Source organism: Triticum dicoccoides, chromosome 1B, assembly GCF_002162155.2.
Source record: "Triticum dicoccoides isolate Atlit2015 ecotype Zavitan chromosome 1B, WEW_v2.0, whole genome shotgun sequence".
Classification (NCBI taxonomy): domain Eukaryota; kingdom Viridiplantae; phylum Streptophyta; class Magnoliopsida; order Poales; family Poaceae; genus Triticum; species Triticum dicoccoides.
Window position 1 is genome coordinate 693,177,685 of NC_041381.1, and position 11,651 is coordinate 693,189,335.

Here is an 11,651-nt window from a genome sequence, read left to right on the forward strand (position 1 = left end):
CCAGGCGGCGGGGGCGGCGGTGGATCTAGCTAGGGCGGGGCGTCGGGGAGGAGAGAGGAAGAGAGGAAGAGAAGAGAGAGTAACGGGCGGGGGTGGCGTCCGTTAGTTAATCGGCTCTTTGCCGTCCGCCGTTTTCTCTCTTTGCCGTCCGCTAGCAGACGACAAAGAGGTGGGGCATTAAGTTTTTTTTAAATGGGCGGGTGGGCGGGGGCCACCTCCCTCTTTGCCGTCAGCTGGCGGATGGCAAAGATATGGCTCATGGCAAAGAGCTTCTTTGCCTTCGGCCGTTTCTTTGTAGTCGGCTTTCCGGTGGCTGATGGCAAAGAGCTTTTTTGCCGTCCGCTAGCGGACGGCAAAGATCTGGCAGATGGCAAAGTAGCTGATTCCAATAGTGAGTACCCATCGATAAGATTAGTTGATATCCAATAAGGGCATCTCCAACACGGACTCTTAAATCGTCCGCAACCGTTCCACAACCGTCTGGACCGCATGACCTGACGTGTTTCTTCATCTAACATGTGTCTGCATTGGTCACCCGTCTCTCCCGCGTTTTCCATCGAACACCCGCATTGCTTGCCGCACCACATTCGTGTCGACGAAGAGCACAACATTGATGTCGCGCGACGTGACCGAGAGTGACGCCGACGGACATGACGTCTCGGGTGTGGCCATGTCGTGTCCCAAGAAACCAACTCCGCCATTGCACCGCATTGAAGTAGGCTGACCTCCCCTTCGCATGGCTTGGTCACGGCTATTTAAGTTGTGCGCCTGCGATGCACATCCGCTGGAGGGACGAAGACGATGGCGGTGCGGCAGGGCAGGGTTGACAAACATACGAGGTGGTCATTAGGTACGGGTTTTAATTTTGTAAATTATGTCCAAACTTAAATGAAACCCACCGTGTTTAAAAAAATTTGTCTGATTTGTTTAAAGCCGATTTAAAATGTTTCCGGGTAGGGCTCCCGCATCCGTATTCACGGACGTATTCACGGACGGATATGGTATTCGTTTTATGGGTCAGTATTGGAGATGCCCTAAGATAGGATTCAAATTACCGAGGTTAACTTTTGATAATGATGTAAACCAGGAACACCAGCACTATTTCTTTTCACAGAAAAATAGCTATCATGTGCTTCTAGAGAACATGCTATGCGCGGAAAAAGAGAACAATACATTCTATACCTACGACAAAAAACTTAAATGAAACATGAAGAGTGCCTAGTATGCCGAAAATTAAACAAATGCTCCAGTTACATATCGTTCCGCAAAATTAGCATCCTCTAAGAGCATTTACAGCCGGACATAACACATATGACCTCCTAAACGCGCGTGGACACGGCCGGTCAGTGACCGGACGTGTCTATTTTGAGCTCCTATTTGCGCGTCCGCGCAGCCACACTCCTCAATTTTTTTTCTCATATGACTGGGCACTTGCACATGATTGGTAAGCTGAGAAGAGAGAAAGAAAAGAATGAATAAAGAAAAAGAAAAGGTGGTACGGGGTGGGGCCGCGTCCTACGTGGTGGACTAACCAGGCGCGCCCGGGAGCGTCTACGAGCCCTCATATCCTCCCTACATTTGAGATGTATATGAGGGTTCGCGGATAACCTAGACATATAGGGATGATATGATGGGTCCAATTGAGTCATTTTTTGGCCTTCTCTCATGTCCGGTCACTGACCTGGCGCGTCCGCGGACGTATTAGAGAGGGTTTCAGACGTCCGGCTGTAGATGCTCTAAGTGTTCCTGCATGGCATGGAGGACCCAACCGTGCATGTTCTTTCTCTACTATGAGAGCAGCCATCTTGAGTTCCTCATCTTGGAACGAGGAATCTTCGCAAAATTGTCGGCCAAACTACGGCGGCGACTCATTTTCTTGTGGAGAGATGGTACAGAGATTGGGAAAGAGAAGTAGAAGAGGAGGCAGGATTGTGAAAGATATGAGAGATGGTCATGCATATATAGATCTGAATACTAGTCGTTGGAGAGAACAAAGCGGTACCCCTTCACCTCGTGATTAGGTGAACAAGAGACTAGGGTTTCATCTACGTCCCGTCGGCACCGCTGCTGGTCCATCTCGTCTTCGGTGGCCTTAGGGCCATGAAGGCGCGGTGGACCCCGACCCTCCAACAAGAGGGTTTCTACTATGTTTTTAGGTATTTTCTTGAGGTCGGTTAGGAGGCGTGGCAGCGGCAGCTCCTTGAAGATGGAGTAAGGTTCTCCCCGCCTAACCCCTGTCTCGGCGGTGCGTCTAGCATGGGCGAAGGGCGTGTGGAGGTGCGTCTCTAGTAGATCTCGTGCGATTCAGTCAGCATTGGTCTTCGGTGGATCCCCTTGGATCCCGTCTTCATTCATGTGTGTAAAGGTTGGATCCTTCCGATCTACGTTTCTATTCATCAACGGCGGTTGCTATTCTGGTGTAATGATCTCATGGGGCCTTAACATGACGACTTCCTGACTGTCTACTACAACAAAATTTGCCTGGCTATGGTGAGGGAGGGCGATGATGTCGCACCTTTGTTCATGTGTCTATAGAGCTGGATGTAGTTTTTGTTACTTGTAGTATTCTTTTGTGCTGACGTGACAGATGATTAATAGATTGGAAGTTTTTCTTAAAGAAAAAAGTACAAGACAGGATAACCTATGCAAGTAGTCGAGTTCCAGTGGTACCATAAGACGATCATCACATAGCAAAATCGGTATGAGAACTGCAACGTCAATGAAGATATATGCTAATCCACAAAAAAATAATGAAGATATGTGCTTTCTCTAGTTACAACTCAGAGCGATAGGTTACCAGTAGCCCAGTAAAAAAAACAATAACCAAGGAGAAAAATGTTTATCTCTACTACTAATAAACAAGCAAACAAGAACTTCGCTAAGTACACCCGGCAACTTGTCCCACAAAACGCACGGAACAATCAACACCACACAATTATACCCGCACATCTAAATCTAACAGCCATCATTCATTTGCTGCCTGTACGGTGTGGACTTAGGAAATACCACTTGACTGACCGTGCTCCACCTCCAGCACCCCGCATCCACCCCCTACAATCACGCTCTACTCCAGGTAAATAAGGAAACAACATTAATTCGTCATCACACCACGTTGATCTCCTGGTAAAATAAGGAAACAAAATTAATTCGACATCGCACCGTCGCACCATCGCCAATGTCATCGCCATTGTTGCCGACCAACGTGGAGACCGTCCGCGAGCAGCGACGCTTCCTTCCCCGAGGTCGCCAGGGCAGCGACGCCACAGAACTTCCAGCAAGGTCGCCAGGGCAGCGACGCCAGGGAACGCCCAGGATCCTGCCCTCGCAGCGTGGCATCCCTACGGGAGATCCCCACTGGTACAGCCCGCCCTGCCCGTCGCAGCCAGCCGGATACACGCAGCTGTAAAATTCTTCTCTCCACTTTAGTCTAAACTTCTTCCTTCGACCTGCTTCTTCCTTTGACCTGTTGCATCAATACTCCAATTTGTTATTTTCAGAATATATAGTTCTAAAATATACACGCGCGCACATCACAATACTACACATCTGTATCGATTTCCAGCCTAACTGATACATGCATCCTATGTCCTAGACCTGGTGTGAACTAAAATAGCCATTCATATTTTAGAGTTGTGGTTTCGAAGTTATTTGTAAATGTAATCCATATGAACATTATTCTTTTACTTACTTCGTTAACATATGTGCCAATATGTTCGCACCATACCCTCAGGGCCATTACCTTCACTGTCCATTCTAGATAATTAAGCTCCAAGGCACTTGATCAATTGACAACTGTAAAAAACAGGTTGCAAGTGCATGTGATGCCTACTTACTTTCTGATGAAGTCATAACCATCTGCATACTTGGTTGCCTGATTTTATTTTAAATGGAGTTGTATGCGTTGGTAAGAAATTAAGGTGTTTGTAAACTTGGTGAGACTATCTTGACGACAAAGGGAGGGGACAAACTATAGCCGCTCTTATCCCCTTAGAGGGAGAGGTTAGGAGAGAACAAACCATGTCTTTAGTCTAAACTTCTTCCTTCGACCTGCTTCTTCCTTTGACCTGTTGAATCAATACTCGGAATTGTAATTTTCAGAATATATAATTCTAAAATATAAACATGTGCACATCACAATACTACACATCTGTGCTAATGTTTATTGACCTGTTGCAGCAATACTCAGAATTGTAATTTTCAGAATATATAGTTCTAAAATATACACATGTGCACAACACAATACTACACATCTGTAGCGATTTCCAGCCTAACTGACACATGCATCCTATGTCCTATACCTGGCGTGAACTAAAATAGCAATTCATATTTTAGATTACATCTAGCAGTGGGGATAAAAAATATAGCTTCATTGTCCCAAGTAGATACGTCAGGATAAAGAATAGAAGTTAATTTCCGCACCAATAAATCACAATTTCTGTACCTGCCAAAGCAACATTCTATGTTTGCGGCTCAACAGCAGGGCCAATATCATCTTCTGCCTTCTGTTTTTGTGTAAGTGAACAGGAGGGCCAACCACTGAGAGTGGTCCTGCAAGGAGACCTGTCATTACAACTTCCTATTAATAATGTAAATACGACTTTGATGAAGCACATTATCAACTTCCCAATTTTTTATGATAGCAATATTCATATGTAGGCCAAGGGTATGTCATCTCCCAAGAGTGCGGGAGCGCGCACCCCATTTCAGGATCTAAGTAACAACCGACTATTGGGTAATTATCGCCAGCCTTTTCCTAAAAATGTCATACTGTATTTGTTGGTGCTTATATCCTAACTTGCGGTATGTACTTATATCCTAACTTGCGGTATCTACTTATGCAGACCCCAAAGAATTGAAGAAGCAGAGGAATAGAGAGTACTATGCACGCAATAAAGATGATATCCTTAAAAGACGGCGTGAGGCCCGTGAGAAGAAACAGGCTTCAACAACACTGCTTAATGTCGATCAAAATGTACCTCATACACCCCAGCCGTTGGCCCGAGGTAAAATTTCCCTTACACTGCATTCTTATGTATTGGTCCAAAAACTTATAAGATCCTCAATGTCTGATGATTACCGGCGTAATCAATCCAATGAGGCAGCACTTGAGCAGATGGTCCTCAGAGATATCAGGGATATGTTGCAATCCATGGGAAAAGATATTACAAGCTATGGACTTCCGGATTTGGTTGAGAACGATGGTTCTTCTGACGGTGAGTACAAAGAGGTAACAGAGGAGAGGCAAGTCAGCGTGGACAAAGAACACCTAGATTTATTTAGTAGTTTGAACAATGAACAGCTGGCTGGTTTCAATGAAATAATGGATCATGTGATGGAACACAAAAGCCAGATATTCTTTGTTGATGGTCCAGGAGGCACCGGCAAGACATACTTGTACAAGGCATTGTTTGCAAAGGTGCGTTCGATGGGCCAGATAGCGATTGCAACTGCTACATCAGGTATAGCGGCGTCAATAATGCCCGGAGGACGGACTGCGCACTCCAGGTTCAAAATTCCAATCAAGCTCACTGACAACAGCATGTGTAGTTTCACAAAGCAGAGTGGTACAGCGGAGTTGCTTAAACAAGCCTCCTTGATAATTTGGGACGAGGTCGCTATGACAAAACGTCAAGCAGTTGAGACGCTTGATAGATCCCTGCAGGACATAATGGACTGTTCTTTGCCATTTGGGGGAAAGGTTGTCGTCTTTGGTGGGGATTTCAGGCAGGTCCTCCCCGTTGTGACACGTGGGACAAGAGCACATATCACGGATGCTACACTTCTAAGATCCTATCTGTGGGAGAAGACCCGGAAGATACGCCTCACGCGCAATATGCGAGCACAGGCTGATCCTTGGTTCTCTGAATACCTCCTACGGATCGGCAATGGAACAGAAGAGACAATTGGCGACGACTATGTGCGTCTCCCTGACGACATTGTGATCGGCTATACCGAGGATGAGAAAGCTATTAACACACTCATCGACAATGTCTTCCCATCGTTGCATGCCAATGCTAGATGGAGAGAGTATATGAGCACACGTGCTATTCTTTCCACCAAGAACGATCATGTCGATGACCTGAATGACAAGATGATCTCTAGGTTTCCAGGCTCAGAAAAGTTATACCATAGCTTCGACTCCATCGAGGATGACTTGCAGAATAATTACACGATTGATTTTCTAAACTCGATCACACCAAATGGCTTGCCCCCGCATGTGTTGAGATTAAAGGTTAACTGCCCGGTCATTCTGCTCAGGAACCTCGACCCTCATAATGGCCTATGCAATGGGACACGACTTATGATTAGAGCCTTCCAGGATAATGCAATCGACGCAGAGATTGTTGGTGGTCAGCATGCTGGAAAGAGGGTCTTCATACCTAGGATCCCTATGTCGCCCTCGGAGGACATCTCACTTCCTTTCAAACTTAAGAGGAAACAGTTCCCCATTCGCCTGAGTTTTGCGATGACAATTAACAAGGCGCAGGGTCAGACTATCCCAAACGTCGGTATTTACCTTCCCGAGCCAGTATTCTCACATGGTCAGCTATATGTTGCATTGTCAAGGGGAGTGTCCAGAGAGACGACGCGGATTTTGGCCAAGCCAAACAACGAGGTTGATAAATCTGGGAAAAGCACCAAGAACATTGTCTATAGAGATGTTTTGGGGAGATGAGGCAGGTGCGCTATTCCGGCATTTATTTGCACCTTGTTATTGTATCTGTAACTACTTGTGGATCTAACATTATTTGTTTTTATTTGCAGGTCTAGCGAAGGAGAATAAGCAACAGAAGAGGAGGTAAGGTGGATGAACACAAGGGTATCTTCTTCGATCGAGCAAAAGGTGAGAGCTCTGCTTCTCCATCTGATCCCCCCTGATATGTATGTAATGACCAGATGGGGTACGCACGTGATATGTAATAATCAGATGGAGTAGGCATACATAATGATAGTGCCGACACCTTTTTTCAGATGATAAGAGCAAAATGTATGCTACTGTGTTCTTTTTGAGCTTCCATGCATAATATTTTTCTATGAGTATAATGTGCTGATGTATTGCAATATTTCAGGTTTTCAAGTTTGTCAGGTGAGAAACACTGCATAGAAAAAAGGTTGAACAGACATTCATGGCAGGAAGAGGTAGAGGACAAATTGAGTGTCGAGGTACTCCGTGAGAAAGAGGATAAAGAAAGGAGTCAGCACATGAAGAGAGGCACCCAAAGTTAAAATGATACAGTCCTAATAACATCAACAATCTATCATAGTTATTAGCTTTTGCTATTCACTTGCTGTTTAGCCTATAGTTCAGCATCAGCTGAGATTGTGCTCCACTTTTGGGCCATCAGATTTCCATGTTCTGATAATTAACCGAATGGGTTATGTTTTAATGTAACTGATTTGGGTATGCAACTGTTTATGCATATAATTCTGAAGAACACACATCATTGCTGTTAATAATATATTGTACACGACTTGCTTCTTGATAATGTCAAGCATTATTACTACTATATTGAACATACGTCCAGGACAAAAGTTTGTTTTACCAGAAAAATTTAAGCTGGTTGAAATAACTAGCATGTATCTTCTCATTGCAAAATTTTATTTTACACGTGATCAGCAATAATATAATATAAAACTTAAGTACGAAACTCACCACAGTGGAAATCTGCTATGTCATCATTTTATCAGGCTCACATCTCTTGGAACAACTTAAAGCAATTCCCTGGCCCCTCCTGTCCAGCACAGCCACTGAACTAAACCTTCTGTATCTGTATATAAAAAGGTAAGAGAAAACACACACAAAATCAAAGATACGTTCCGATGAGCTGAAACCAATATTTTTGTATTAAAATGTATCTACACTACTATTAAAAGAGCAAACATGAATTCTCCTACAACCACACCACAAAATGTACACAGGATAACCTGCACCCCACGATCAATTACATCTAATGAAATCTAACAGCACAGATTCATTCAGCGGTCTGCCATCCGATTGGATGGCTCAGATTCAATGTTCTGCCACCCACGTCTGCCCCGCACACGTTCTGCCCTTCAGATCGATCGGCATCACAATTTTTTCTCGCTCAACGCCGCCGCACCTCCATACGTCGCCCAGCCCTAGCTCCGGTGGCTGCGCCGCCCATGACGCCGACGATTTCTACTGGGATGTCGCGGACGAGCGAGGTGGAGTTCCAGGCCATCGAGGCCGCCTATGCCGTCGAGTAGGCCAAGCCGCCTGCCCACGACACCGGCGCCGGCGACGCCCAACACATGGTCCCAACAGTCGGCGGTGCTACCTCGCCGTCATGGATCCTAGCCAAGGTAGAGCTCCCCTCTTCTTGTTTCCCATATCCCCTTTCTTTCAAAATTCTGAACCCAAAGATACAGATCCACCGACGTTGCGCTTGGTCATGGAAATTGCATTCTTGCACCAGTATTAACAAGACGTCTATAATCCATCTACCTGCATGCTTAGGCTAGCCCTTGTGTACGCCGTGTTGCGGTATGCTTCCAATCGGTCAAGAATAAATCCATCTTGTACGATGCATACCTGTTGGAAAGCATAAAGCACTCTGGTGAATCACTTTGGGAGTTAATGGTTGTGCCAAAACTTGGTACCAGATCACAGGTTGTTCTTCCATGATTTTCAAAAAGCAAGCACAAGATCATGGTGTTACTGAAGTGAGAAGATAATTGATCTATAATCCAGTTGTGTGTCAAGCCTGCATCAATAGTGTTGTAGTATTGACAAAAACCATGTCAATGTTGCTACATTTTCATCACCAACAATGAGAACCCGGTTTTGGTAAATTAATTTGTGTAATAATATGTTCATTACTGATCCTGAACGAGGAGTAAACAGATTAGTTTCTAAAGCTTCTCCGTTGGGATGTGTAGGCCAGAAGGACAGCTAGAGTCGCCGCCGTCGCTTATGGAGCTCCACACCATTGCCCAGTTGTACAATAGCATGTGCAATCTTCTCCATTCAAGACTAAGTGCAACTGGTGAACTCTTTGCCAAACAAGAAGATATGACTATCAGGCATATAGGCCCCATAAGGTAGCTATATAGTAATTCACTTGTAGTAGTGTGGATTATGGTCACATTTTGTCTAGGACTGCAGATATCTATGTCAATAAAAATGGATATTCTGCATATTCTTCTGAATTTTTAGTAAGGGCTCCATGTATAAGGTATGCACTATGCAGTAGTTCTGACCTGAAGCACTGATCAATTCTTCACATGCAGGAACGTGGAGAGATGGATCTGGTGGATTAGCCACAAGGTGAGTGGCTTGATCCTTAATTAATCCAGTTAAATTTCATGGATTATTGATTAGTTTTTTAGCAAGCAAATTTCTGTACATCTGATTGGAGGGGTACTACTGTAGTATGTGGAAGAAAGAGTATGTCTGCACCTGATGGTGATCTGCCAAACTTTTGTACTTTCTACGGTAAATTTGTTACATGATAATGATAATGATATACTGCATCCGTAAAGAAATATAAGAGCATTTAGAACACTAACGCTCTTATATTTCTTTACAGAGGGAGTACATCCTATACTGAACAGGAGCAAGACAGAAAAGAATAAAAGATTCTCTCCAAATTAATTACGGATTGTTTCCTGTGATTTTCAATTCCAAGTAATAAAGGATATAAGGTTACAATTCATCACCTGAAAAAACAGATCTTTGTAGTCATAGCTATGTCTTCTCCAAGTGACCATACCCTTAAGCATTTGATGAAAGTGGATATATCATCAAGAGCCCTGCAAGCAAATTTATCTACAACAGGAAACACACAATGATGACATATCAGATATTCACCTTCACTATCTGAACTGTTTAATGTTTACTTCCGCTTCTAATGTTAGCTTATCTAGCAAATTTCTGTTATTCTGAACATCTAATTGACTTTCAAATAGTACAGGAGCGAGATATCCAGCTATAATTACAGTAGGGATCGATGCTAATTAAACCTCTTGACACACTCATTTGAAAGTCAAGTATATTTATGCAGCGACGCCTTATTACTCCTAAGAAGATATCATTACTTCTGCCCATAGGAAGAGATATTACACCATCAGTTGAATTTAGCTAAATCTGCAGTTTTCATTACAATGCCTGAACCTTATTTATCTTGCTTCACAAAAAAAGAGAGGATGAAGTACCCATCTTCCAGTCATCTGGCAAGCAACAGTCCAGTTCATATTGCATACCTTCTTAGCAAGCATTATCGAGTGCCATTATATCCTGAATAACACAATTTTTTTGGGGAACCGACAGAAGCGCTGCCTTTTCATTAAGAAGGGGGAAATATGTAGAGGTATCTTGAATAACACATCACACAGAGGCACACCTAATTGAAATTACATTTGTACATTAGTACATGGTAAACGCACAGAATGAATTAAAATTTAATTGCAAAGATAGGATAATCCAGACACGAAGTAATGTCTAAGGACTACGATCAAATCAGAATTAATCCTGATGGTTAATACAGCGATGAGAATTCATTTCATAACATTAATATATTATTGACTTGTGCAAATTGCAAAATAATTAATCAGTACACTAGCTAAGGAAAGCTGGAGCTGAGCCGTGAGAATCAATTAGAGAGATAAAATGTGAGAACATGCAATGGTCATATCTTACTGGCTCCTACACATCTTCGCGGAGGCTGGTGAACTGGCTGGGAGGTGGCCGTATCTCACTGGCTCCTGCACATCTCCACGGCTCAGCTGAAGCGATCTATTATTAGCTCATTCCACAAGCAACAGAGAGAAGGAAGCAACAATTGATTTGCTCATACCAGTGGAGGCATCGAATTGTGCCCAGATATTGTTGCGCACCCACGCCCGCTCCTTGTTGGCTTGTTGCGGGCCTCGGCGCCCGCCTCGCGCTGGGTCGCCCGTGAGTGCGCTGAGCTCGAGCGCCTCCTTGGGCACTTCGGCGGACGGATTCGAAGAAGGACGGGGAAGAGCAGGGGCGGGGAAGTCGCGCGCATCCGACGGAGCATAACGCTAGGATGCTCGCGAGCATGCCGAGCTGGCCAGCTGGGGGACCTCCTCGGCCACTTGGGCGACCGGATTCGATGAAAACGCAGGGAAGAGAAGGGGTTGCGAACCTCTTGTTGGCGGTGGGGACGAAGGGGAGGGGTGGCCTGACGAGGTGGAGAGAGGGAGCTGGCGACCAAGGAAGAATGGGGAACGACGGGGAGAAATGTGAGGGGCGGTGGGAAGGTAGGTGACGGTGTGGCTAATTGAAGGTAGGTGGCGATGCTAGATGCATTGATATGGGTCAGGAAAATTATCAAAAGTCCAATCGATCCAGCCCAACCGTCCGGCTGATTTTTTACCGGCTAATTACCGATTGCGTTCTTGAATCGGAAACCAAGCTAGCTGCTAGGTAGGCAACGAATGAATCATATCCAAAACTAAAGTATTTTTAAAGATGTAGTTAGATTTCGGTTGACTTAGACTAAGTTGAGTGATATTCCCCACACAATTTTTTTGAGTGATATTAGCAAGCTTTTTTTTTCTTCAAAAAATCACCTTTTTATTTAGATTTATTTTTTCTAAATTTTAATACATGAATATATTTGTCATTTTTTCAATCAAGACTCAATTCATTCTTTTTATCTCAC

The 11,651-nt window shown here is 44.3% G+C and overlaps 1 protein-coding gene and 1 long non-coding RNA gene across 13 annotated transcripts; one reads left to right on the forward strand and one right to left on the reverse strand.

Annotated features, from left to right (window-relative positions):
* Positions 1–2,716: 2,716 nt before the first annotated feature.
* On the reverse strand, positions 2,717–11,619 carry LOC119349759. 11 transcript variants are annotated; one of them, XR_005169523.1, is made up of 9 exons: positions 10,818–11,453; positions 10,661–10,746; positions 10,225–10,364; positions 9,682–9,790; positions 8,468–9,432; positions 7,655–7,769; positions 4,442–4,560; positions 4,017–4,064; positions 2,717–3,463 (listed from the first exon to the last, which is right to left on the reverse strand). It is a non-coding gene; the product is annotated as an uncharacterized LOC119349759 (long non-coding RNA). The 11 variants fall into 11 exon arrangements; XR_005169525.1 differs by having other exon boundaries at positions 8,468–8,554; positions 10,818–11,426; XR_005169521.1 differs by having other exon boundaries at positions 9,682–10,364; positions 10,818–11,616.
* Positions 5,252–7,644, forward strand: LOC119349758 (ATP-dependent DNA helicase PIF1-like). Of its 2 annotated transcripts, XR_005169518.1 has the most exons (3): positions 5,252–6,681; positions 6,766–6,844; positions 7,071–7,644. XR_005169518.1 is itself a non-coding variant. In XM_037617844.1 (2 exons), the coding sequence occupies exon 1, from the start codon at positions 5,321–5,323 to the stop codon at positions 6,674–6,676; it is 1,356 nt and encodes a 451-aa protein (XP_037473741.1). In that variant the 5' UTR covers positions 5,252–5,320; the 3' UTR covers positions 6,677–6,681; positions 6,766–7,644. The 2 variants fall into 2 exon arrangements, 1 of the variants encoding a protein (XP_037473741.1); XM_037617844.1 differs by having other exon boundaries at positions 6,766–7,644.
* Positions 11,620–11,651: the final 32 nt, after the last annotated feature.

What these genes read in the sequence shown, in the direction of transcription:
- LOC119349758 (XM_037617844.1), top strand. Translation starts at nt 5,321, where the DNA reads ATGGATCATGTGATGGAACACAAAAGCCAGATATTCTTTGTTGATGGT.